This window comes from Neofelis nebulosa, chromosome 16 (assembly GCF_028018385.1).
Source record: "Neofelis nebulosa isolate mNeoNeb1 chromosome 16, mNeoNeb1.pri, whole genome shotgun sequence".
Lineage (NCBI taxonomy): Eukaryota > Metazoa > Chordata > Mammalia > Carnivora > Felidae > Neofelis > Neofelis nebulosa.
In genome coordinates this window covers 45,895,991-45,923,974 of record NC_080797.1, presented here as the reverse complement: position 1 = coordinate 45,923,974, position 27,984 = coordinate 45,895,991, and the positions used below count along the sequence as shown (strand labels likewise).

The 27,984-nt window shown below is 45.0% G+C and overlaps 1 protein-coding gene and 2 long non-coding RNA genes across 12 annotated transcripts in view; 2 read left to right on the top strand and 1 right to left on the bottom strand.

The window, feature by feature from the left end:
* Nucleotides 1–27,984, bottom strand: part of LOC131497073 (uncharacterized) — a 110,698-nt gene that overhangs the window by 37,130 nt on the left and 45,584 nt on the right. The window lies entirely within an intron of this gene.
* C16H17orf67 (chromosome 16 C17orf67 homolog) overlaps nucleotides 1–27,984 on the top strand; it is a 36,784-nt gene that overhangs the window by 1,365 nt on the left and 7,435 nt on the right. For 4 of the 10 annotated variants that reach the window (XR_009254746.1, XR_009254744.1, XR_009254745.1 and 1 more), the window contains exons 2-5: nucleotides 934–1,171; nucleotides 4,271–4,473; nucleotides 11,969–12,069; nucleotides 16,188–16,508. Coding sequence is in view for 4 of the 10 variants with exons in the window: in XM_058703022.1 (XP_058559005.1) it covers nucleotides 1,134–1,171; nucleotides 4,271–4,473; nucleotides 11,969–12,069 (342 nt within the window). In the remaining 6 variants the exon portion in view is untranslated. Of the gene's footprint in view, nucleotides 1–933; nucleotides 1,172–4,270; nucleotides 4,474–10,545; nucleotides 10,667–11,968; nucleotides 12,070–16,187; nucleotides 16,509–27,984 lie in introns of those variants that run through there. The other 6 variants (XM_058703022.1, XM_058703019.1, XM_058703021.1 and 3 more) reach the window with 4 other exon arrangements.
* LOC131497072 (uncharacterized) lies at nucleotides 13,371–14,933 on the top strand. Its single transcript, XR_009254753.1, has 2 exons — nucleotides 13,371–14,111; nucleotides 14,681–14,933. It is a non-coding gene; the product is annotated as an uncharacterized LOC131497072 (long non-coding RNA).

Sequence of the window (27,984 nt, the reverse complement as noted above, 5' to 3'; positions counted from 1 at the left end):
TCTGCACTTGCTAGGCACCAGGCTGAGTTTATCATTCCCATTTTTCCAGATGAGGAAAACTGAGGCGCAGAGCGGTAGACAAACATGCTTGATGGCCCATAGGCAATGTTGGGACTGAGATCCCTTCATTTTAACTTGGCCATTCAAGTTAGCTTCAATCCAAATCAAACCATCAAAGAGAGAGTGTCTCTTATTTTGTTACATCTCTAAAAACCTTGCCTCTGGGGATCTTGTTAAAATGCAGGTTCTAATTCCCTTTCTTGGGGAAGTGGGGTGAGAACCTGCATTTCTGGCACATGGTCAAATGATGCTGATGTTGATGGTTCCTGGGCTGCATTTTGAGTAGGGATCTAAAGTGTTTAACCATCTGGATTATAAAAATTGGTGGCAGACTGTGGTGAAGTGAGAAGACTGTGTGGCTTGGATCAGATGGATCCTGGCCATACACATCTGTGAATCCTATTGGAAGCAGAGCCCTTAATTTAGTTTCGATTTGAAAACGTAACAAAGGATATACTTTAAAAAATTAAGGGGTTTAAAAAAATTCCCAGTATAGAACATTTGGAAAATGTAGAAAAGTAAAAAGAGGAAGAAAATTATCCGTCTCTCACCCCGAAGACGACCTGTATTTGAACACCGAGGCATATTTTTTCATTATTTTCTATGGAAACTGTGGTTTATTTTTTTCTGCACATAATTTTGATTATATGGTAGATATATTCTTCGTCTGGCTATTTTTTTTCATTTACAAAATAACTTTTCCATGTTTTTATGAATTTGTATATAACGGTTGCATAGTATTCCATTCTATGGAGATAGTTCACAGTTGTGAGCTTACCTCTGTTTTTGGCCATTTGTCTCTAATATTTATATTTATATTTGTCTCTAATAATATATAATGTTTGTATATGATTTATCATTCTCATTTTCCAGACGAAGAAAACTTGCTTGATGTCATACAACCAGTAGTCAACCGAGTTGGGGCCTTGACTTCAGTTAGTCGGATGCCAAAGCCTACCATGCTCTGAAGCCAAGCAGGTGGCTCAAGATGTGGTCTTTTGACCGCCTACATCAGCATCATGGAAGAACGTGGATTCCCAGGTCTTGACTAGGTCTCTCCAATCAGAATTACAATGGAGCTGAGATTCTGCCTGCTTAACAAGTTCCCCAGGTGATCCTTTTATTTTCTTATTCAAACTTTTTTGGGGGGGTTTAATTGTGAAATATATCACATGTTCAAAATATCTAATGAAACATATAAGCACATATACGCAGTTAAACATACGTGCAGTTAAAAACAATAATAAAATAAATACCTGTGTAACCCACCACACAGGTTGATGTATTGAACATTCAGAGCCTCTCCTGTGCCCACCTGATTGCTAGCCTCATCAGGAAACAACTACTCTCCTAATCTGTATATCCTTCATTCCCTTGCTTTTCTTTATAATTCTACCATCCCTAAAGTAGCCCCCACCCCCAATATAGTTCTGTTTTGAAAAACAAGCCCAAACCTGGTCCTGAGGAGATGAGCTGAGTAGAGTCTGGGGCAGAGTCTGAATCCAGCTTCCCCGAGGAGATCCCCACCACCCCCGGGGACATCAGAGAGCATGGTCTTGGGAAGATTGCTAATCACAGTGAGGACAACTGAACAGGGCTGTAGTTTGAACATCAGGCAAAAATCTGGCTGAGAGAGGGGCTGTTTTCCATGTTTCCTTCTTAGCTGCTTAGGACTTCCTTCAGATTCTTAGCACCTTGCTCAGGGAGAAAGGAGTATTCAGCTGATCCAGGAAAAACGCATAGGGCTGGGGGAGCAGGAACCTTGTCAGCTCGTGGTCATCAAAGTATAAATAAATAAGAACCTGGCTCACCCAGACAGTCTGTCCTCAGTGTGTCTTCAGGTTGTGATGTAGATCACACCTTGTGCCAAACTGGACTGCCTGCCCTCTGCATCGGAGCACAGGGGTCATCTTGGGATTTCCCTTCACCACTCTTCTGTTTGTACCTTCTTCTGTTCCCTGGGTCCTGGCACTTGGCCTTTCTTGGTGAATTCTCTTGTCTTTCTGGAGCTCACCCATCAGTACCTTTAGGAACAAAGGTACATGGGAGGTATTGTTTTGAGTCCTTGGATGTCTACTGATACCCTTATTCCACCTTCCATACCTGATTATTTTTCTGGGTATAGAATTCAGAGTTGGAAATGATTTCCCTTCACAACATTGAAGACATGGGTCCATTTCTGCTTGCTTTTAATGTTGCTGTAGAGATGTCTGACGCTATGCTTATTCCTGATCCCTTGAATGGGACTTGTTTGTGCTTCCTGGAAACTTGGGAGAATCTTCTCTTTTTCTCTAGTGTTCTGAAATTTCACAGACAAGTGCCCGGTGTGAGTCTGTTTTTATCTATTTTGTCAGGTTTGCTGGGTGCTTTCAGTCTAGCAGCTCATGTCCTTTGGTTCCAGAATTACTTTGTTCATTTCCTCCTCTCTATTTTCTGTGATCTCCTTTTAAAAAAAAAAAAAGTTCATTTATTTATTTTGAGAGAGAGAGAAAGAGAGCGCATGCACAGGAGAGGGACAGAGAGAGGGAGAGGGACAGAATCCCAAGCAGAATCCAGCATCACAGATCCCGATGTGGGGCTCGAACTCAGAACCATGAGATCATGCCCTGAGCCGAAATCAAGAGTTGCATGCCCAACCAACTGAGACACCCAAGTGCCCCTATGATCTCTTTTTAAAAACTTCTCTTATTTAGATGTTGCAACTACTAGAATGTCCTCTTTCTCTCTATTTTTTAAAATAGACTTTATTTTTTAGAGCAGATTTAGGTTCACAGCAAAATGGAGTAGAAAGTACAGAGATTTCAGGTATTCCCATGTCCCCACACAGGCAGAGCTTCCCCTCACTGTCAGCATCTCCCACCAGAGTGGTGCATTTATTACCAATGATGAACCTCCATTAACACACCATCATCCCCTCAAAGTCCCTAGTTTGCATTAGGCCTCACTCTTGGTGGGGCAAATTCTGTGGGTTTGGACAAATGTATAATGACATGTACCCACAATTACAGCATCATACAGAATAGTTTCACTGCCCTAAAAATTCTGCCTGTTGATTCCCACCCCTCCCCCAATCCCCAGCCCCTTGTAACCACTGATCTTTTTACCATTTCCATAGCTTTGCTCTTTCTAGAATATCATATTGTTGGAATCATATCATATGTAGCCCTTTTGGATCGACTTTTCTTAATTTAGTAATAGGCATTTAAGATTCCTTTGTTTTCATGGCTTGATAGCTCATTTCTTTTTAGTGCTGAATAGTATTACATTGTCTGGAATATTACTTATCAGTTTATTTATCCATTCACATACTGGAGGACATCTGGTTGATTCCAAGATTCGGCGATTATGAATAAGGGGCTATAGACCTCTGTGTGCAGGTTTTTGTGTGGACATAAGTTTTCAACTCATCTGGATAAATGTCCTCTCTTTAAAAATATTTTTTCTCCCTTGCTTTGTTGTTGTTATTTTTTTAAATCTCCCTCCTCCTCTCTCAGTATCTCTCTCTCTCTCTCTCTGTCTCTCTCTCTCTCTCTCTCTCTCTGTCTCTCTCTCTCTCTCTCTCTCTCTCTCTGTTTGGCTCTATTTTTCTAAAATAGATATTTTCTAAAATAGCTATTTCTATTTTCTAAAATAGCTATTTCCATAGCTTTATCTTTGGATCTTTTTTTAATTTCTAAGAACTTCTTTTTTGTTGTTGATTCGATTTTGGCCTATTCCTTTTTTCCCCCCAACTTCTTGTTCTTGTTTCATGAGAGCAAAAATATCCTCTGAGAAATCGGAGGATAGTGTTGGATAGTTTTCTTTCCCTTCTCTCTGTGCATAGTCTCTGATGGCCCCAAGTTGCTTTTCCCTTTGGTTTCCTTTGTCTTCATCTTCTATGTGAGAGGCTTTCACAGATGTTGGATGATTCTTAGCCGCTTAAGGTTAGGGAATCCGGGCTAGAGTGTCTCTTAGTCTCTCTGAAGCTTATCATCCCAACTGAGATCCCACAGAGAAAAACAACACAGATTTCAGCATCTCTTCCCCAGAAGAATCAAACTTTTCTCTCCCAGTTGAAGGCCTAGCACTTTTCCTGAATGAAGTGTAATATGACAGCAGCCTTAGAAGTGGTTTCACAAGTTATTTGGTCCATGTTCCACTCCCCTAGTGTGTTTATTTGTACCACCGTACGTTCCCACACTTTGCCAGTACCCCTGTCATTCCTGTTTAGGTTGGAGAGAAGCCTGGCCCTGGCCATCAGGAATCTGATGCTGACCTTGGCTGTCCTTACCTATTGGGCAGATGTACGCTGGGCCAATGTCCTGGACCCAGCACAGAAATTACAGCCTACTTGTGGAAGCCTGCAGCAGGCCAGAAAGGCTCCTGTCCAAGGCCAAACCATCTTGCCATTGTATTATTGCTCCAAACAGGAAGGTATGTGTTTGTGTAGAAGTCCTGAGGATATGAGAAGGGAAGCCAAGGGCACAGGGTGTGGAGATGGAGGGGGAATCAACTCCTATTGAAAAGGGGCCGTGTTTTCTTTTCTAATAAAGATGGATTTTTATTTCAACAATATATAGAATTATATATCTTAATATGTGCTTGATTAATCTCTATGTTATTTGGCCATTCAAAACATTTTTTATGGACTTTCTATCGTGTGTCTGAGAATGGGGTGTGTGTGTGTATGCAAATATAAGCAAAGATGATTCACAAATCATCTTTCACGGATGAGAAGAAGGAATGGTAAGAATAGTGACAACACCAACAGTGGTTTCCAAGTATTAGATCCTTGCAATATCTGTCAAGTACCTTATATACACTTTCTCTTTTAAGTCTCAAAACAGGGGCACCTGGGTGGCTCAGTCAGTTGAGCATCTGACTTTGGCTCAGGTCATGATCTCACAGCTCTTGAATTCGAGCCCCGCATCAGGCTCTGTGCTCACAGCTCAGAGCCTGGGGCCTGCTTCAGATTCCGTGTCTCTCTTTCTGTCTGCCCCGCTCCCACTTGTGCTCTGTCTCTCAAAAATGAATAAACGTTAAAAAAATTTTTTAAGTCTCAAAACACCTTAAGAGGAAAGTTATATTGTAATTATTATTCTTTTCTTATAAATGGAAAAGCAGTCATTTGGACAGTTAAGAAATCTGCCCAGTTACAGCTTCAGTGTGACCTAGGTACTAAGTTTCAGAGCTAGGATTCAAGCTCAGGTTTATTGATGGCTCTGTGCTCCACAATCTTCACCATTATACCACATGGCCTACCCAGTAGATATTCATTCACTTTTGAGTGAAGCTTCCGGCAGGACCCTGTGATTAGCTTAGACCCAATAGCACCCAGTTATGGACATACTACCCATCTCATAAGAACCCCCTGTATTGGTTAGCTGTTGTCAGAGTGATGCTGTGTAACAAACCACTCCTAGACTCAGTGGCTTAAAATAACAATCATGTAATGTTAAGGATCTGCAGGTTATGGGCAACTGTACTTCATGCTGTGGTGGCTGGAAACTAGGTGGGGCTAGGTTGAGTGAATCTGCTGCAAGCTGTGGATCTTTGTAGGCTGAGCTCCTTGCTTGGGTACATCTGAGTTAATTTTGAGACCAAGGTGCGGGGGCGGCTATCTGGAGGAAGCTCTTTTTGTAGCAATGGCAGCAATGCAAGAGGGCACAACTACCTGCACAAACACACTGCATATACCTTTGTCCGTGTTGTGTCTGATACCATCCCATTGTCTGAAGCAAGTCTCTTGGTTGAGCCCGAGGTCAAAGGGCGGGACTTCAAGGTCATATGGCAAAGAGCATGCATATGTGGTGGTGGTGAAGAATTGGTGCTAATGATTTAACCCACCACACCTGCCCAAACCTGACATCTGCCTGCACAGTGTGCCTGTATATTAACATGTATATTGTTCATGTACAGCTTACAGAGTTACTACTATAAAAGTTATAGAAGAATTATACACCATAAAAATATAGAATTTATAGTCTAGTGGGGAAGGTAGACAAAAAAAAAAAGAAAACAACTACAAAAAGGAATATTAGAAAATATATATTTTTTTCAACGTTTTTTTAAATTTATTTTTGGGACAGAGAGAGACAGAGCATGAACGGGGGAGGGGCAGAGGGAGGGAGACACAGAATCGGAAACAGGCTCCAGGCTCCGAGCCATCAGCCCAGAGCCCGACGCGGGGCTCGAACTCACGGACTGCGAGATCGTGACCTGGCCAAAGTCGGACGCTTAACCGACTGTGCCACCCAGGCGCCCCTATTAGAAAATATTTAATTGACTCTGGGCCTAAAGAATGTGGACACATTATAATTCTCTTGGGACAGATTCAGCATCTTTCTATTTTATTTATTTATTTATTTATTTATTTATTTATTTATTTATTTATTTATTTATTTATTTATTTATTTATTTATTTATTTATAAAGATGTGCCCTTGTCCCTGAAGTTTCTTTAGCTGACAGAATTTGAAATCACTGTCTTATCCTTTTTAGAGAATATCTGGTGGGATGATGTTGGAGCTTGATGGTATCAGGTTTTTCAGATCTTTAAACATCAGTGTAATTTGAGAATTCCTTTTATTTTTTGATTTTTAAAGATTTTATTATTAAGTAATCTCTACACCCAAAGTGGGGCTCGAACCCACAACTCTGAGATCAAAAGAATTGCACGCCCTACTGATTGAACCATCCAGGTGCTCCGAGAATTCCTTTTAAGAAGAGGGAAGCCCACACAAATATCAGCTGTGTTCGGATGCCTTGAATATGGGTGGTAGCATTCTTCCTGTTGGTAGTTGGTAATGCAGAATTTCTAGGCCTCAGCATCTAATGAAGACCTTCAGATTGATTCAGATCCTAGGAAAATAGTCTGAGGCACTGCAGCAACATCTCTCTCCATCTCCAGTGGATTCTCTGGTATTCCTGGCAGCTTCTAGAATAGTTAACCTTGGTGGCCTTGTTTCTTTCCCCTGACCTTGGATGTCCCTGGTTCTGCTCTCTAGTCTGCCACCTTGTGGAGCTTTTGGGAATTGCACCTTCAACTGAGAGCCCTGCAGATTCACCTGATTAAATTAAAAAAAAAAAAAAAAACCGCAAAAAACCCCACGTTTATGTAATTTTGACAAAGAGACAGAGAGTGAGCAGGGGAGGGTCAGAGAGAGAGGGAGACACAGAATTCAAAGCAGGCTCCAGGCTCTGAGCTGTCAATGCAGAGCCCAACATGGGGCTCAAACCCTCAAACTGAGAGATCATGACCTGAGGCCAAGTCAAACGCTTAACTGACTGAGCCACCCAGGCACACCCAGATTCACCTGACTGATCTGGCTTCTGCTTTCCCTGGGAATAAGGATAGGTGGTAGAAAAGAATTCTCCTCACTAGAGTGACGCTCACTACAAAGTGACCTTGCTCTTTTGGTTTTCCTATAGTTCCCCTTTTGGAACAATATGGGCACTGGCCCAGCCATAACAGCTGAAGAGTGCTCTCCACCTGAGACCTTGAACCAATATGCCAGGGGAAGGGTGGGGGAGAACAGGTCCCTGACTTTCTCTAGTAGCACCTTTCCAGTTCCAGTTCCAGGATCCAGAGCATCCTTTTTTCTTTTTTTTTTTAATTACAAAAGTAATACATGCTTCCTTAGAGCTTATAGTCCAGTGGAAAGAGACAGATTTTTAAAAGTAAACAAAGCCAGTATTTACACACTATGGTGTGTGCTAGGAGATGGAGTGTGATGGTAGTGGTGGGGAGTGGGCAGGGAACCTTCCTCAGGTTGGTGAAGGCAGGCTTGCGTGAGCAAGAGAACTTACAAATCAAAGCCTGAAGGATGAGAAGGATCCAGTCATTAAAAGTGTGAGGAAAAGTATGTGCAAACGTCCTGAGGTGGGAAGAGTTTGTTAAGTAGAAAGTAACCACGTGTGGCTGGATTGCAGTAAGCTAGAGGGGTGTGGTTAGAGTAGGGCTGGAAAGAGCAGCAGGCAGAGATACCACAGGGTCCTGTAGTGCATAGTAAGGATTCTGATTTTGTTCTCGGTCCAGTGAGAAGATAAGAAAGGTTTCTTAGGCAGGGAAGTGATGAGGTCCGTTTCCTATTTTATATTTCTATTTTAAGAAGACCATCCTTGCTGCTGCATGGAGAATGCATCAAAGTGAACAGGAGGGGAGGTTGGGAGACTAGTTGGGAGCCTGGTGCCAGAAGCTGGGGGAAGAGTAACAGTAGCCTAGACTCAGGTGGTGGCCAGAGAGAAGGAAGGATCTAGACCCATGCCATCCAATATGGTAGCCACCAGCCACATTTGGCTACTGAGCACTTGAAATGCATGAACTTTTACATAAAATATATACTGTAGTTTGAAGACTTGGTGCAAAAAACCTCAGAAAATATCTCATCATTTGCTTAGTTTTATTACGTATCGACATAATAATATTTTGGGTATTCATGATACATAAAATAGAATATAAAAAAATTTCATTTTTGGGGGGCACCTGGGTGGCTCAGTTGGTTGAGTGTCTGACTTCGGCTCAGGTTATGATCTCGCGGTTTGTGGGTTCGAGCCCTGCATCGGGCTCTGTGCTGACAGCTCGGAGCCTGGAGCCTGCTTCAGATTCTGTGTCTCCTCCTCTCTCTGCCTCTCCCCTGCTCATGCTCTGTCTCTCTCTGTCTCTCAATAATAAATAAACATTAAAAAAATTAAAAAAAAATTTTTTTTTACTTAAAAAATGTGGCTACTAGAAAAATTTTAATCATGTATGCAGCTTGCATCTGTGGCTCACATCATATTTTTATCAGACACTCCTGATATGGACAAAAGTTACTGAATTAAAAAAATACTTTCGTAGTAAATTTACATTGGACACATTAGAAATTTCTGGCTGGGTATACATTTTCTTTTTCTGGTCCACTGAAAGTATTTATTTGATAAAACAATACGGTTAGTGTTTGATTCAACCACAAGAGCAAAAGCAACGAGAGATTTGACAATGCACATAAAAAACCACAAGGTACATAATGTGACAAATATCTATTTCTAAAATAATGCTCCTAAAATTCCTCAGTTACTGAAAACTGCATAAAAACGGAAGGACGTTAATAGCAACCGAGAGCATAAAACTGAAGATCAAATTCTGAGCAACTTTGCTGACAATGCATGATTTTTTCCTCTTGTTTACAATTTGTTCAAACTGTCCTTATACCAGCAGAGTGGATAGAACATTCAGGTTCAATATCAGTTGCACAACATTAGCATCAATTCGGACAACTACAGAGAGAACATTGTTTTCCTCGGAGCTGGGCAAAGTGACCACAGAAACAGCAGATCATTTCTCTGACTCGAGAATCTCATCCCCGTAAATGCTGCATATCTTCCAGACATTTTAAAGAATATATTTAATAATTTCTTTATGTAATATTTACAGATGATTTGAATTTAAAAGAACTTCAGATTACTGAGATTTTATTGTCTTTGTAAAAGTAACCTTGAGTCTGAAATGGGCTGCTTACCCTTCTAATGGGCAGCAAATTGCAGGAGGCCCTTTTGGGCATAATGGGAAGAGCAGTAGCCTTTGAAGAGAGGAGAATTTGGCTCTACATCAGCATCCATAGTCTGTGAACTTGGATATGGTTTCACCTCTCCAAACCTCACTTCCTTATTTTTTTTTTTAACATTTGTTTATTTATTTTGAGAGAGATAGAGAGCAAGTGGGGGAAGGGCAGAGAGAGAGAGAGAGAGGGAGAGAGAGAATCCCAAACAGGGCTCAAACTCTCGAATGGTGAGACCATGACCTGAGCTGAAATCAAGAGTCAGCCTCTACTGACTGAGCCACCTAGGCGGCCCTCACTTCCTTATTTGTAAAATGGATATGGTGCTAGCTGCTGCTTATCCTTCATCTTTAATCACAACCACAAGGTAGGGACTGTTCCTCCTTTGTACAGGGGGGGAGACCAAAGTTCAGAAAGGGTAAGTGATTTACCGAAGGTTACGTTGCTAGAAAGAGGTGAAGCTAGGACACGAACCCTGGGTGTTCTGGCTCTGAAGTCAGCTGAAAAAAACATTTTCCCTTTTACTATGCTCCTTGCCAATTTCCCTACCTACCTCTGAAACTATTAGGAAGGTCAAACCTAATTAGTGAATGGGCTTTGGAGAGATGTCATACAATGTGCAAATGTAAGAGACGGTTAATGAAAGAGATGAAAACAGGAGCAAAAACAGACACTCACAAACCAGTGTATGATGTAGCTGCGTCTGTTTAAATGAAGTCAATATCACATGTTGCTTTCTCCAATTCATGCTCTGAAAGTCACATCACAGAGGGGTGATTTCCTTGCTCAGGATGAAAATTTATAGGGATTCGGAGGAAAAGTTTAGTGGTCATACTAAAAACTCAGAGTCAGATGCACTTAACATCATACCGTAAGTGTAGTTAGTCAGAGCATAAACAAGTGCGGGGGGGGGGGGGGGGGGTGAGGGGATGGGGGAAGTGGGGTTGGGGGGGGGCGGAAGTGCTTCCTTTAAGTAGGCTGGCCCATTCAGGGCCGTTCATTCTGCAAGAGGCTGAGAGCGGAACAAAGACAGGATGAAGAAGCTATTTGTGCTTGTCCTCTGCCTCAACTTACTGACTTGCTTCTCAGGTGAGCGTGAACTCTGAAAACAGCCGTTTCTATGCTGACATGACAAGCTGGGATCAGTCTATTTTATATTTGTAAAATATTTTTTTCATTTCAAAGAATATGTAATATATAATAATTCAGTGCTCTTTTTTTCCTCCCTAAGAGCAGGCTCCCAGAATTGCTATCATTAGGGATAATTATTTTTCAGTCTTTATTTTTAAATTTTTTATTATTTTTTAAAAGTTTTATTTATTTAAATAATCTGTGCACTGATGTGGGGTTGAACTAATAACTCAGAGATCAAGAGTTGCATGCTCTACTGACTGAGCCAGCCAGGTGCCCCTATTTTATTAATCTTTAAATGTATTTGAATATTAATTCTCAGAAATGCTGATAAATCTTCAACTATACTGTCTTTTAGACTTCATATGACATCATCAAAACTTGACAGACTTTTATTTGATGATATCATTTGGAGTTCGTGCGTGATTATCAAAACTTAATATAATTTTATCATGATACCTTCTTTGAGAGATCATGTGTGATTATCAACTTTAACACAGTCTTGTTCTCACGGAGAATCTTCCAGTAACAACTTTTAGCTGATTTAGTGTTTTGGGGATTAGGAAAAAAAAGAAAAACCATCAAAGCAAAACTAAGGGACAAGAAACACATTGACCAGAGAACTGAAGAAAATGTGTTTTAAAAAACTTACTCAGGGGCGTCTGGCTGTCTCAGTTGGTGGAACATGCGACTCTTAGTCTTGGAGTTGTGAGTTCGAAAGATTACTTAAAAAAAAACAAAAAAGAAAAAGAAAAGGGGCGCCTGGGTGGCGCAGTCGGTTAAGCGTCCGACTTCAGCCAGGTCACGATCTCGCGGTCCGTGAGTTCGAGCCCCGCGTCAGGCTCTGGGCTGATGGCTCGGAGCCTGGAGCCTGTTTCTGATTCTGTGTCTCCCTCTCTCTCTGCCCCTCCCCCGTTCATGCTCTGTCTCTCTCTGTCCCAAAAATAAATAAAAAACGTTGAAAAAAAAGAAAAAGAAAAAAAAAATCCCGTATTCATTAAATTAGCACCCACTTTTAAAGAAATGCACCGTTGCAATAGGTAACTATGTTTATGTTGTGCAGCTTTGGCTCTGAGTTAGAAACAATTTAGAATTCTCCTCAGAGCTCTCTGGAATGCCACGTCCTTTGGGACAGGTCCCCGTGAAAGCGCTTTTGTGTTTGACTGAAATCGAACTTGCAAATCCTTCGCCTTGGACTGTGAGATGGTGCACGAGCTCCTGTTGCGAGAGTCCCGAAGGCCCCTTCCCGACTTTTTTCAGGGGCCTCTCCGATTCTGACGGAAAAGCAGGCCAAGCAGCTCCTGAGATCCCGACGGCAGGACAGGCCGAGCAAACCTGGGTTCCCTGACGAGCCCATGCGGGTGAGTGCCGGGCTCCCGACTATTGGAGGGGAAAGTGTGATCGCTTGAATGCTCGTTCACTATGAAACCCAGCCAGGTGCTGGCCCTGCTCCAGCGTGGGCCACTAGACAGAGGTTCTGCCGGGTCTCAGGTGTCAGGTGACCTCAACCTTTTACTCTCCTCTTTTCTCCCCCGGAGGCTCGAGCTCCACGCACCTACTATGCACACGATATTTCAAATGGAAACAGTGTGGCTGATGGCCAGAGTCCCAGGATCCCCTGTGGGCTGCCAGATGCCACCCCCGAGCCGGATGTCAGGGCCCCATGTCCTGTGACTGGGGCCAACCCCCTCTTCCTCCTCTTCCCTGGGGCTCCCAGCAAGCTGGACCAGCATCCTTGGCCAGCGATGCTCTGTCTGGTCAGGCAGAGTCTGTGCCCTGTGGCCTGTGGGGGCTCTGCCCTAACCTCGTGCCTCTGAGTTTGGTCTTTAGTCTCCGTCCTGCCCTGTGGGTTTGTGGCGGCCACCTGCCTTGTGTTTCTGAACCAGGGCACCCTTCCCTGCCTTCATTTTGTGACTTGTGGTGGGTGATATTAGACCCTGCCCTAGTGGCCCCGGGGCCTGGCTTGTCTCCCCATCCTGTGGCTGAAGTACTAACATTCCTGTTTTTTTTTTTTTTTTTTTTTTTTTAAATCAGAATTAGTTCATTTAAAAGTCTCTTATTGAGATGCAGGATTGCACATTGCTGAGGAGTGCTGGCTCTGGGGCACACCGTCTGGGCTTTTCTCCCCATTTTCTAACTGTGCAAACTGGGGATGGTTTCTTCATGTTTCTGTACCTCTGTACTGTCAGCTATAAAATGGGGTTGACAATAAATAATTACCACTTACATTCCTATAATATTATAAATAATGACAGAAAATAGCTACTTTATAAGGATAAAGTAATTCCTAATAAGGCACTTATAACAGTACTTAGCAAACAGTGACTACTCCTTTGAATATTAAGTATCAGGGACCAGCAAGGTGCTGAGGCTGCAGGCTGTAGTTGCCTGGATTTCTGCTCAGAGTTGGGAGCAGACACAGAGAAGCTGGTGAATTGCTATTGTACAGAGTGGCTTAGAAACAAACCAAGAACTTCAGGATGTCAAGGGTAGATGTGGCTTCCCTCCCTCCCTCCCTTCCTCCCTCCTTCTCTTCCTTCTTCCCTTCCTTCCTTCCTTCCTTCCTTCCTTCCTTCCTTCCTTCCTTCTTTCCTTCCTTCCTCCCTCCCTCTTTTCCTCCCTCCCTTCCTCCCTCCTCCTTCCTCTCTCCCTTCCTCCCTCCCTCTCTTCTTTCCTTCCTTCCTTTCTCCCTCTTTTCCTTCCTCCCTTCCTCTTTTCCTTCCTTCCTTCCTTCCTTCCTTCCTTCCTTCCTTCCTTCCTTCTTTCCTTCCTTCCTCCCTTCCTCTTTTCCTTCCTCCCTTCCTCTCTTCCTCCCTCTCTTCGTCCCTTCCTCCCTCCCTGTATGTCAGATGTGGCTTGGAATATCTAAGTGCAGGGTGGAGGGGAATTGGGAGGTGGGCAGGAGCAAGATCAAAAAGGGTTGGAGTACCTTGGACTTTATCTTGTGTTCAGTGGAGGACAATGGGAGTTTTTAAATGGGGGAATGCAGACTGGAGCTTTAGATAGTTTGAGAAGCAGTTAGAAGAGAAGAGGCCCAGGATTGACATGTGGGGACATCGACGCTCAGGGGTGGGCAGAGGAAGAGGGGCTCCAAGAGGCTAAGAAGGAATATGGGGAGATATTGGGGAACCCAAGAGAGTGTGGGGAGCAGGACGTCTGGCTTGAGGCCCCTGGGGGCTCTAACTGGCCCCTGTGCTTTTGGCACGATGTCTGGAGGGCTTCCCCCTGGGGGAAGGCTGGTTCGCAGGGCTCTGAAGGAGCTGCTCCCCTCCAAGTGGTCAGGAGACAGGCTCTAATCAACAGCAGAGTTGGCCACTGGGCGTTTTCTCTGCCAGCATCTGCCCCTGGCTCCTCTGAGCTCTGACTTCACAGGGGCTGAAGGGTTTTAGGCCCTGGGCAACAGGTGAGTTTGGACTGTTGCAGCAGGTGGGCTTGGACCATAGCAGATCAGCTTCCTGCCTCCCGTGCCCCTCCCGTGCCAGCTTTCATGCCATGCTAGACTTGTGTCCCCAAACACGGCCTGATGTGGTCCTTCCCTGCCCAGAACTTCTGAGAGCTCCTTCTCTGACCATTTCCCTTCTCCTGGCCTCTGGTCATCACTGGCCTTCACCTGTGACAACCTTCAGCTTGCTTCCAATTTTGTGATTTTACTGAATATCTGGCTTTTTAAAAAATTTGTTCTGTTTTTGGTCTTTTTTTTAAATGTATGTATGTGTGTTTGTTTGCTTGCTTGCTTATTTATTTATTTATTTATTTATTTATTTATTTATTTATTTATTTATAGAGGGAGAGAGAGAGGGAGGGGCAGAGAGAGAGGGAGACACAGAATCTGAAGCAGGCTCCAGGCTCTGAGTTGTCAGCACAGAGCCCCATGCGGGGCTCGAACTCAGGAACCATGCGATCATGATCTGAGCCGAAGTCGGACACTTAACCGGCTGAACCACCCAGGCGCCCCTTGGTCATCTTTTATAGGCTGATCACTATTGACTCCTCTTAATTGCCTTGAACCTATCAGATCTAGTTTCTGTGTGATTCTCTCTGGCCTCAGAACCCACCGCTGACCCCACCAACCGTTTCCCATTCATCCTGTGTACAGCCCAGCCCTGCATGCCTGTCACCAAGACACTGATCCCATTGTCCAGAATCCTCTCTGCCACTCAGCCAAATTTGGAAAAGTGCTCATGGGGTCTACCATTGAAATGGGAAATAAACATGCAATAAATGATTTGGTGGCTAGTCTGCATCGGTAGTTCTCATCCAGGGGTGATTTTGCTCCCCCAGCCCCAGGGGCATCTGGCAGTGTCTGGAGGCATTTTGGGGGCAGGAGGAGGGACAGTTTGCTCTTGGCATCTAATGGGTTAAGGCCGGGAATGCTGCTAAACATCGTATAATGCACAGGGCAGCTCCCATAGCAGAGCTTGCCTAAAATGCCAACAGCACTGAGGGTAAGGGACCCTGGCTACACCATGCTGAACAGTCTCCTTTTTTTCCCCAACCTTTCTCATTCTGTGTCACTTTGTGTGTCTCTTGCACTGTCATTCACTGTTGTATTGTACTATATTATATTGCATTACCCTCATGCAGAACCAGCTGAATCAACAAGCAGTTTCTGCTATCACATCTTTCTAGGAATGTGATTCTGAACCATGGCTGCATACGCTGGAACCAACTGCGGAAGTTAAAAATCTGGTGCCCGCTCCCAGAGGGGTGGTGTGGGGTGTGGGGTCTGGCCCGGGCCCTGGGTGGGTGTCAGAGCCCCCCAGGTGGTATCAGCATGCAGCCGAAGCTGAGCCCAGCCGTGCCAGGCTTTGCGGGCCACACGTGATGCTACGTGTAATACCAGCTCCTGGGGTCCGGTCGGGAACACAAAAGCTAACAGCGCGAGACATGTAGGAACCAATCGAAGGTTGAACTGAGTGGTATGGAGAGAGTCAATGCGCTAGTTTAGATTCAGTTCAGACAGAGGGAGGGAGAGGGTCACGTGGAACATGCAGAGAGTGCTCCTCACCGGCTGAGACGTGCACTTAATTGTATTTCACATTGACTGGGCCTCACCAAGTGCCAGGCACTGAGGACGTAAAATAAACTAGACGTTCTTCCTTTGTTCCATTGGGTGGAGACAGGTAGAGCCAGAGCCTTCCAGCTGGATTCAAGTTCTCTAATGAGGTTGAGAAAAGAGGGTCTCTCACCCTAACTGGAAGGAGGGAAGGAGCTAGCAAGGCTTCCCAGAGGAGGTGTCCACCGGGCTGAGGCTTGAAGATGAAGAGTTTTCAGGCAGCAGAAGGGGTGGAGGTGAGGTGGGGAAAATATTCCACCCAGTACGATTTCAGTCCGTATTCTGCCACTGACTAGTCATGGACTTTGGGTTTTGGATTTAGGAGAAAACTGTGTCCTTTTTCTGGACCTCAGTTTTCTCTAAAAGTGCAGAGAATTTGCAGAGTAGCTGGCTAAAAGGTTTACTCCGGGGCTTATCTTTTAGGGTTCTGGATAGAGCTTCAGGGACGATGTGGGTTTCCTGCTGCCAGTCTACAGCTCGGAGGAAAAGCGTGGGCAGCAGGACGCGGCCCCAGGCGAGAGCCGGAGGGTTTACGTAGAGGCCCCCAGAGGCTTTCTCGGAAACGCCAGGGCCTCCTCCCTTCAAGCTGGCCCTGCTGCTGCACCTGAAATCCTGGACTTCTGTCTGGCCTCTCCCCCACCTTGGGTGTCGTGGCTGCCTTCTCCCTTTCGTGGGTTTGTCGAGAGCGTAGTGGGTGACCGGCCAGTCACCGGCTGTGGAAGAGGAGCCATTTGCTCATTTTAGGTGAGCGGCTGGCGTCACAGTGACCCTGGTCCTGCATCGCTGTTGAATGTGAGCACTGGACTCGGTGACCCCGTATGACTGTGTGTGTGAGGTTGTGTAGGTATCACATTGTCAGCAGGCCACGAGGAGGCCACGAGGCGGGACCTCTGCCTCAGGGGAGGTGGGGGCTGCTGGGCGGAACTGCCCCACAGGCTCACGTCCGCGTGGGAACCAAGGGGTTAAGTTGCCCTGATCTGTGGGGAACCACACTTTCCTGCTCCTTATCTTTTGCCAAGACCACCTGCTGCCTACCTTGTTTCTCTGTGCAAACCATCTGCTCAAACGTCCCTTTGCTGGGGAAAAGGGCAGGCGGGAGCATTGTCCTGTGTTTTCAGGATTGGAAATGTCATGTGTGTTGTGTATGTGAGACTGTGTGTGTATGTGTAAGGGTGTGTATTGTGTATGTGAGGATATATTGTGTATGCGAGGGTGTGTGTGTGAGGAGGTGTTGTGTATATAAGGATGTGTATACATGTGAGAGTGTGTGTGTCTGTGTGTGTATGCATGAGGGCGTGTGAGTGTGGAAAGTATGTGTGTATGTGAGTGTGTGTATGTGTGTGTGAGGGTGTGTGTGTGAGAGTGTATGTACATGAGGATGTGTATGTACATGTGAGGGTGTGTGTATGTATGGGTGTGTGTACGACGGTGTGTGTGAGGTTGTGTATATCTATGTGAGCATGTGTGTATGTGTGTATGGGTGTGTGTATATGTGAGGGTGTGTGCATGTATGTTTTGAAAAAGACCTTGCAGAATAATTTTTCAGAAGGTCTGGATTCCAATTCCCTCTCTTCCACTTTTGACCTTAACTTGAGTACCTGAAACATATGAAAGAACGGCGATGGCAAGAGAAGGTCCTCTGGGGCCAGGTTGGAAGGCCACGGCTGACAGCAGCAGAGTTGACTTCCGTTCTGTAGTCAGGAGGAGCCAGCTGGGATTTTAAGCAGGGGAGCGAGGAGATCGGAGCCAGGTGACAGGAGCCATGCAGAGGTCCGGGAAACAGCCTCTTCAACGCTGCCCTTCAGATGCCACTCTACATGGGTAATGGGAAATAACATTTTTGGACAGGTTGTCACTCCTCCTTGCCATGATACTCAGGAGACAGACAGGTGGACGGGGACGAATGAGCAGAGGGAGTGATTTCTGGGGAATGGGTATGCCCTTGGGACCTGAGCCTTGACTCATGTGCTCACCTCTAACTCAAAATCACCAAGAGATGACTGGTTGGGTTATTTTATCTCGCTTCTCCACTCTGAGGGACTGTGCAAAAGAAAACCGGTTCAGAGAGAGGAGAGGCCAGTGATGGGAGTGAACCATTGGAGTTTTCGGGAGGTATTTGGAATTCAAAATGCAAATGAGTATGAAGATTTGCAGCAGTTCATGAGTATTTACTAAGCGATGTTTATAATCTTGATGTGTGGCTCAAGTATTGGCAGATGTTGGCTTTCTCAAAAATAGAGGCTTTTTGGAGACAGGTTCAGACAAGCTGTGCCCCACGCGTCCAGGGGGAGGGACTGTTCTGACCCTATGAATCCTGCCGGTGCACTGCAAGGACTGTTCTCTGACTGTGTGGCGGGGAGAACACGGTGCTATTGGAAAGGTCACTTGTGTGGCCTCGGGTTGCGGGGAGGACTGGTGTCCACCCCAGAGACGTGTAAGCATCCTGTTGGATACTGGCTAGAAGCAGGTAAAACGCCAGTGGGGATGGAGACAGAGGAGCATGGCTCTGGGGAAGAAAACAGGAGGGATGTTGGATGTATGGAGGCCGCGGGGCAGGCAGGGTGGGGGATGTGAAGAGGGGTCCGAGAGAGGGAGAAGCAGGTGGGAAGGTGGGGCCTCTGGAGGGCACACCACTGAGAAATTCCTTGTGGTAGCAAATAGCAGATACTTTTATTTTACAGCAGCGCCTGGCGTAAAACAATTTGCCATTGTTTTCTGCTCTCTGCGCCGTCATTGCCCAGACCTTAGGAGCAAGTCTGCTAACCCAGTGATATTGTGTTAGTGGTTCTTCGTGGGGAATGGCAGGCGGGTGGGTGATGTGTTGTGTGGTTGACAAAGGAGGGTGGTAATCGCTCGAATCTAGAAGCTGCCGTGGTGGCGAAACAGGCCATGAGACTGACTCGGGAGAAACACGGCCCCCAAATCTTCAGGGATTTGGGGGAGTGGATTCTAGACCTCACGGGAATAGGATGGGCACTCCCAGAAGCTTGGGGACAGCCGGTCTGGATTGGGTTTCCGCCGAATCACTTTGGAGTCTGCTTAGGACTAAGTACTTCCGTTGGTCAAGACATCCTGTCAGAAAAGCCCTGGTATAATGAAGCCTCAGGACCTTGATGGAGGAGAAAAAAATCTGCCTGGGCAGAAACTGATGCTGGGAAAGAAGGTCCGGGTTTATGTCTAAAGGGAAGATAGTGGCAACAATATTCTGAGCTCTCCTTGAGTATTTCTCAGTTATGCTTGTGCTTATGTTAATTTTCAGGGTTTGGGTCTGTGCCCTTGCTACTCAGAAGGTGGTCCCCAGCCCTGGCCGCCACCGGCCTCAGGCGCCCCCTCGCACCTCCAGTCTGCATCTCCTTCCGCCAGCCCTGGGGGTCCCCTGCCTGCTTTGGCTTGAGAGGACTGGCTTCCGGTCCTGGAGGGCTAACTGCAAGGGAGGCTTTTGGCCTCTGTTCCTGGTGTCCCGGGGACCAGGAGCCCGCCCATGTTTGTTTCACATGACACAGCTGATGTCTCTCCCTTCCTTCTGGGCACCCTGCTCATTGGGGTTCCAGTCTTCCAGAACCCTTGCCCTCAGCCTCTCGTCCCCCTTTTTGGTTTCTGTGACTCAATGTGATTTGGTGAATCCTTAGTCCTTTAAATGCCAGAGTGTCCCAGGGCCTGCCTTCCTGCCTCGTCCAGTCCTGTGAGTTTAAACTTTTTTTTTTTAATGGCCTTTATTTTTTCCTGATTTGTTTGTTTACTTTTAATATAATTTATTGTCAAATAAACTTTTTTAAAAATGTATATTTTTAAGAGAGAATGACAGAGCGTGAGCGGGGGAGGGGCAGAGAGAGAGAGGGAGACACAGAATCCAAAGCAGGCTCCGGGCTCTGAGCTGTCAGCACAGAGCCCGATATGGGGCTTGAGCTCACGAACTGCGAGATCATGACCTGAGCCGAAGTCGGACGCTTAACTGACTGAGCCAGCAGGTGTCCCAGTCCAGTGAGTTTAAATATCATTATCTATGGTGATGGCTGCACATGGCCTCACCCGGCGGAGCTCCAGACTCATTTCCGTGACTGTCCACGTGACTGGCAACATTTCACAGGCAGCTCAGACCCAGCAGTCTTAGGTGGGATTCCTGACTGCACCGTCACACAGGCAAATGGTGCCACCTCCTAGTTGTGTGGGCCCCACATCCAGACTCTGGCCACTCCTTCCCCTCCATGGCTGCCAGTGGAGCCCCGAGAGGAGACTGGGCAATCCTCTCTAACCCGCCTCCCTGCTTCCTCTCTGCACCCCTCTGCGTCTGTTCTCAACAGGGCAGCAAGAGTCCAATGTTAAAACCGGGGTGCCTGTGGGGCTCAGTCAGTTAAGCAGGTCATGATCTCATGGTTCATGAGTTTGAGTCCCGCCTCAGGTGAGCCCCACTTCTCTCTCTCCCTCTCTCTCTGCCCCTTGCTCACTTGTGCTCTCTCTCTCTCAAAAAAAAAAAAAAAAAAAAAAAAAAAAGAAACCAGTTCTTGTCCCTCCCCTGCTCAAAACTTTCCAAAGACTCCTTGCCTTGTGCTCAATAAAATCCACAGTCCTACAGTGGCCTCCAAGACCCTAGTCTGTCAGCCCCCTCCCCTGTCCCCACCTCCATTCCCCTCTGCACGCTGGCCTCCTCACTGTGCCCTAAATATATCAGGCTCACCTGTCCCCTCACTGCTGAAGTAACACTGTGTGGGAAGCAGGGCTTGGTTAATTCTGCAACTTGCTTTTTTTTTTTTTTTTCACTCAACGATACATTTTGTTCTTGCTCATTTTTACCTGAAGCACAGTATAAATGTATTATGCTGTGGTGTCTCCCCCTACTCCCCAATTCATGTGTCGATGTCCTAACACCCAGTGTGATGGGATTCGGCTCCAGAGAGCTCCCTTGCCCTCTCTGCCAAGTGAAGATACAGGGAGAAATGTGTGACCCCAAAGGCCCCCCACCCCCAGCCCTGCTCGTGCCCTAACCTTGGACTTTGAGCCTCCAAACTGTGAGAGGCAAATTTCTGTGCTTTATAAGCTACCCGGTCTGTAGTGTTTCGTTAGAGCAGCCTGAATGGACTAGGACATATTTCAGCTTACTTGTTTAGCCGTTCCCAGGACAATGGATATTATTAGTTGTTTCCAGTGTGTGATGAAAATCCTTATATGCGAGTGTTTTGCTGCATTCAGTGATAAGAAATGGAATTGCTGAGTCGGAGGGTTTATGCACTTTTAACTGAATTAAATATGGCCAAATTGCCTAACCAACTGTACCAATTCCCACTAGCGGTATGCGTAAGGATCCTTGGGTCCCTACACTTTCAAAATGGAAAGAAATTTTTAATGTTTATTTATTTATTTTGAGAGAGAGAGAGAGAGAGAGAGAGAGAGTGAGTGAGTGGGGAGGGGCAGAGAGAGAGGGAGACGCAGAATCCGAAGCAGGCTCCAGGCTGCATGCTATCAGCACAGAGCTCCATGTGGGGCTTGAACTCACAAACTGTGAGACCATGACTTGAGCTGAAGTCGGACACCTAACCGACTGAGCCACCCAGGTGCCCCTGGAAAGAAAGAAAGTTTTAAAAGAAACCTCACTTATCTACTCTTCTATCTGTACTTATGTGTGGAGACATGTTCCCAAATAATGGCAGTATTTTCTCAGTGATAAGATTTGGGACAAATTTTTACTTTCACCTTTTATACCTTTTGGTATTCCTCAGTGTCTCCATTTCCTATGGCTGCCATAACAAAGTACCACAAATGGGGTGGCTTCTCACAGCAGACATCGATCCTCTCACTGATCTAGAGACTGGAAGTTCGAAGTAAAATGTTGGGATGGTTGGTTCCTTCTAGGGGGCTCTGAGGGAGAATCTGTTCTGTGCTTCTGTCCCTGCTTCTGATGGTTGCTTCAGTCTTTGGTGTTTTTTGACCTGTCTCTGCGTCCATGATCACATGGCCTTGTGTCCTGTGTGTCCCTGTGTTCAAATTGCACTAATCTCATAAGTACACCAGTCATTGGACTTAGGACCCACCTTAATCCAGTATGATCTCATCTTTGCATGGTTACATCTGCAAAGACCCTATTTCCAAAGAAGGTCACGTGTGCAGGTTCCAGATGAACATAAAATTTGGGGGGGGGACACCACTCAGTCCAGTACACTCAGTTTTCTATTTTCTTAAATGTTTATTTATTTTATTAAAAATTTCTTTAATGTGTATTTGTTTTGGAGAGATGAAGAGAGACAGAGCATGAGTGGGGGAGGGGCAGAGAGAGGGAGACACAGAATCGGAAGCAAGCTCCAGGCTCTGAGCTGTCCACACAGAGCCTGATGTGGGGCTTGAACCCACAAACCGCGAGATCATGACTTGAGCTGAAGTGGGATGCTTAACTGACTGAGGCACCCAAGTGCCCCTGTTTATATATTTATTTTGAGAGAAGGAGAGAGAGAGAGGGACAGAGACAGAGAGAGCATGAGCAGGGGAGGAACAGAGAGAGAGAGAGAGAGAGAGAGAGAGAGAGAGAGAGAATCCCAAGCAGGCTCCCTGACGGGCTCTTAGTCCCACAACTGTGAGACCATGACCTGAGCTGAAACCAAGAGTTGGACGCTCAACCAACTGAGCCATCCAGGAGCCTCACAGTTTTCTATTTTCAATAAACATATGTATAAGTCTTACAAAAACAACACAGGAGAGGGGCGGTGGTGCTCCAGGGAACTTTATAGTTGATGTTTGAATTTTAAACAACAATGCGTTCGTGTAATACTTGTGTAATTACAGATAAAAATTTAAGACATTCATATTTATTATAGAAACATTGGAAACCAAGAAAGAGTCCAAAGAAGAAAATCAGGTTTCCTCTCCCCAAAGACAGCATTGCCATTTTTTGATGTTTTGCTTTCTAGTCTCCATGTGTATATTTTAAAATAAGTGTGCTCATATTTGATCTATAGTTTTGTATCCTGGTTTTTCTTTTAATATGATAACATATGCATTTCCCATATTGTTATAAACTCTTTATAACAATAATGATACCGAATTACTCTCTTTGTTAGATAGTTGTATCATTTCCACTGTTTTTGTTACTAACAACACTCTGAACATTTTTGTTATTAAAGTGCTTTTAGGGGCGCCTGGGTGGCTCAGTCGGTTAAGCGTCCGACTTCAGCTCAGGTCATGATCTCACAGTCCATGAGTTCGAGCCCCGCATCGGGCTCTGTGCTGACAGCTCAGAGTCTGGAGCCTGCTTCTGATTCTGTGTCTCCCTCTCTCTCTGACCCTCCCCCGCTCATGCTCTGTCTCTCTCTGTCTCAAAAATAAATAAACGTTAAAAAAAAAAAAAATTAAAAAAAAAAAAGTGCTTTTATTTTTTGTTTTATTTTGTTATTTATTTATTTATTCTTAATAACTTATTTATGTTTTAATTAGCTAGCATAATAGTGCAAGTTAGTTAGTGTATAGTGCAACAATGATTTCAGGAGTAGATTCCTTAGTGCTCCTTACCCATTTAGCCCATCCCCCCTCCCAGAACCCCTCCAGTAACCCTGTTTGTTCTCCATATTTAACAGTCTCTGATGTTTTGGCCCCCTCCCTGTTTTTATATTATTTTTGCTTCCCTTCCCTTACGTTCATGTTTTGTATCTTCAAGTCCTCCTATGAGTGAAGTTATATGATATTTGTCTTTGACTGACTAATTTCACTTAGCATAATACCCTCTAGTTCCATCCACGTAGTTGCAAATGGCAAGATCTCATTCTTTTTGATTGCCGGGTAATACTCCATTGTGTATATATACCACATCTTCTTTATCCATTCATCCGTCGATGGACATTTGGGCTCTTTCCATACTTTGGCTATTGTCAATAGTGCTGCTATAAACATGGGGGTGCATGTGTCCCTTCGAAACAGCACATCTGTATCCCTTGGATAGATGCCTAGTAGTGCAATTGCTGGGTCATAGGGTAGTTCTATTTGTAGTTTTTTTGAGGAACCTCCATACTGTTTTCCAGAGTGGCTGCACCAGCTTGCATTCCCACCAACAATGCAAAAGAGATCCTCTTTCTCCGCATCCTCACCAACATCTGTTGTTGCCTGAGTTGTTCATGTTAGCCATTCTGACAGGTGTGAGGTGGTATCTCATTGTGGTTTTGATTTGTATTCCCCTGATGATGAGTGATGTGGAGCATTTTTTCATGTGTCAGTTGGCCATCTGGATGTCTTCCTTGGAGAAGTGTCTATTCATGTCTGTTGCCTACTCACTGGATTATTTGTTTTTTGGGTATTGAGTTTGATAAATTCTTTATAGACTTTGGATACTTCAAAGTGCTTTTAATATTTTGGACTATTTGCTAAGGAGAGATTCTCAGAGAGTAAATTACCAAATCCAAGGATATGAATTTTTTTTAATGTTTATTTATTTATTTATTTATTTATTTTTTTTTTTTTTTTTAAATTTATTTATTTATTTTTGGGACAGAGAGAGACAGAGCATGAACAGGGGAGGGGCAGAGAGAGAGGGAGACACAGACTCGGAAACAGGCTCCAGGCTCCGAGCCGTCAGCCCAGAGCCTGACGCGGGGCTCGAACTCACGGACCGCGAGATCGTGACCTGGCTGAAGTCGGACGCTTAACCGACTGCGCCACCCAGGCGCCCCAATGTTTATTTATTTTTGAGAGAGAGAGAGACAAAGCACGAGCAGGGGAGGGGTGGCAGATAGGGAGACACAGAATCTGAAGCAGGCTCCAGGCTCGTGCTGTCAGCACAGAGCCTGACACAGGGCTCGAACTCATGGACTGCGAGATCATGACCTGAGCCGAAGTCGGATGCTCAACTAACTGAGCCACCCAGGTACCCCAGGATATGAATATTTTTAAAGCTTTTAGTGTATATTATCGAATTGCTTTCCAAAAGGCCTTTCTTTCTTTTTCTTTCTTTCTTTCTTTCTTTCTTTCTTTCTTTCTTTCTTTCTTTCTTTCTTTCTTTCTTTCTTTCTTTCTTTCTTTCTTTCTTTCTTTCTTTCTTTCTTTCTTTCTTTCTTTCTTTCTTTCTTTCTTTCTTTCTTTCTTTCTTTCTTTCTCATTCGTAAGAGACTCACCTTAAATGATGCCTTTTTGGGACGCCTCCCTGATGTCCCTACCCTCCTACCATGAATGAGAGCATCCCTTTGCATAAAACTCACAGCACAAGTTAGCTATTTTTGACTTTTATTTTTTTAATCTGTATCTCCTACTAGACTGTTCTATACTGCTTGAGCTGATGGACTCTTTGTTGCACATCTGGGTCCCCAGCACCAAGGACAGTATTTGACATTTGCTAGATGCTTATTATACTTATTCCCATTCCTGTTTCTTTCTTTCTTTCCTTCTTTCTTTCTTTTCCTTCCTTCCTTCCTTCCTTCCTTCCTTCCTTCCTTCCTTCCTTCCTCCCTCCCTCCCTCCCTCCCTCCCTCCCTCCCTCCCTCCCTTCCTCCCTTCCTTCCTCCCTCCCTCCCTCCCTCCTTTTCTCTTCCTTCCTTCCTTCCTTCCTTCCTTCCTTCCTTCCTTCCTTTCCTACCCCCATCCCTCCCTTCTCTCCCTACCTCCTTCCCTTCCTTCCTTCCTTCTTTCTCTTCAGGGAGAAATTTTGTAGGTAGGCCATAACTCTACCCTATAACCGGGAGGTTATTTCAAAGAAATCTTTTCTATGGCCTCACTTAAATTCATTAAATTTCTCCTAATCATCCCAAAATTTAGGGAAGAAATTATCTGCCAACTGCTGGGGTAAGTCATGGAAATTCTTTAGAAAGATGACATCTGAGCTAAAATGATGTCTTTTGTGAGTGCATTGGTAAGTGCTCATGTGCCCTGGGAATATGCTTTCCATTTTGGCCTGTGTTGCTTTAAGGAATGTTCTTGTTGGTCAAGTATAAATCATATTAGCTTTATTGTAAGTAAGTCTTTTAAAAATATGCTTTTGTGTTTAGCCCCTTGATAAATATATGTAGTAAGTACTACTCTTTTGTCCCCCATGATCTCAAAGGCCAGGTTGAAGTGACTGTGATGTAAATTGCACACGTCACCAATCTGCCTTGTGTTAGGCCTAAACCTTCTGGTGTCCCCAGGTAGTTAAGTTCTGGGCTACCTTTCTGCCTATGTGCTTACCTTGCTCCTACTCGTGAGCAAGATAATTCATCCAATGTTGATGGGCTCTTAATTTCATGCAAATGTCAGAGGAAGGATTTTTCCTTCTTGGAACAAGTTCCTGCCTTGACAGATTAACTGTCCACTTTATGTTTCTTAGCTTAGATCAGGGCCCAGTGGGTATTTAATTTCATTATCACACCTCCAGTGCCATAATAAAGGATCACTTCCAATTTCCGCTCTAATTACTGAGAAATTATTTCCTTAAATCATAACAGTTGGCATTGGACATGGAATGCAGATATTAGTTTCTCTGTTGCTTTTAATTTTTTTTCCCCCTTAAAAGAAGGGAATCTAAAAAAATTAAAACTTATTTTCCATCTATCCCTTCTTTCTCGATCCAGGAACATTTGAGTTTATCATTAATGCTGGGTCATTACCAACTCTGCCAATGCAATTGTTGAATTTGTGGTTTTCAGCAGATTTGCAGCTTGGCTTTTCATCTTTGACTAATGATTGCTTTTCGGCCTTTGTGGCATATCCATTTTCCTAATATTTTAAATAAATAGGGAAATGTCATGGAAACCAGCGCTCATTTCTTTCTCTCTCTATGTGTGTGTCTGTTTTGGTTGTTTTTCTTCAACGATGATTTCAGCTGCTATTTAGAGTGTGAAATATAGATTACTCTCTGATGCTTTTTATGTACGTTTGGCCCGGGCCTTTATAATGAGTGGATCAACACAGATGTCTAGGAAACTTCCAAGGAGGATTTTGAAAGGTTACGGAAAAAGAGCAGTCATTTCATTTATTTGTTTGTACGTTTCTCCAATGGTTTTTTATTGAGGTCCTACTATGTGCCAAGCGCCGAGCCATGTACTAGGTAGCCCTTGGTCCCTGCCATCAAAAAGCCAGTTGGAGGTTTGGCTGATTAGGACAGGGATTAAGTGGGCAAGGAGGCAAATGAGCATATAATGGTAAGAAGTGTACAAATGCTCTATACCAGTGGTCCCTGAGCGATCTCATCAGAAAAGTCGGTAAGTATGGAAGCTGTCAGGTTTTTCAAAATTCTCATTTCTCCTCGAAAGCTTGAAGTTTATCGCTTTAGTAACTAATACTGGCAGTTGTTTTCCTTGAAGTGACAGGCTCACTTCGTTCATTTTCAAGGAGACGCCTGCCAAACACAGCGAGTTCTGTCCTTGACATCAGCAATCACTCAAGGGTTCTTCTTTTTATTTATTTATTTTTATGTTTATTTTTGAGAGAGCGAGCACGAGTGGAGGAGGGGCAGAGAGCGAGGGGGACAGAGGATCCAAAGCAGGTTCCGTGCCGACAGCAGCGAGCCCGATACAGGGCTTGAACTCCCGAACCGTGAGATCGTGACCTGAGCTGAAGTCTGATGCTCAACCGACTAGGCCACGAGGCGCCCCTCATAAAGGCTATTCTTTGAGGAGACTGTCGTACTTGGTCATGCGATAGAAGTGCTGTCTTCATGCTTCCCGTTGGGTCACTTTCTTCCGCTTCACGGGGTGGGAGGTGTTCTTCAGGGAAACTGGCATTTGAAGAACGTTCTGTATTTATTCATGGATTTTAACTGTGAGTGTGTGATGGTGAAAGATACGAGGACAGTGATAGTGGTTGTCACTGCCCTGACTCTGGTTAAGGCACCTGTTTTACCCACCAGTGCACACAATGAAAAGGCAAGTAATGTCTTGGGATTATTCTAAAAAGAGTTCTGACCTCGTGGACCCCCGAGGGGAGCACAGACCAGAGCTACTTTCGTCTTTCACTCAACCAGCACTTATTGACAGGCTCCTGTGGACCAGTTCCTGGGAGAGAGGCTCCCCCCTCAATCTCAAGTCAGGCTCAGATCTTTCTTATTTAAGAGTATCCACAAGGAATCGGGCAGAGCTTGATGAAGAGACTCTTTGCAAAGGCATGGCAGCATTCAGGTCACCCAGCAAGGGATGATGATAAAGGATCCAGGGCTAACAGCCCTGGGCTTGATGAGGAAAGGCAGGTTCCCAGAACAGGAGAGGGCAGCCCCCTAGGAGCAGTGGCCTTCAGGAGACAATGCAGCCAGCCGACCCGCTGGAACTCCTCCGGAGGCACC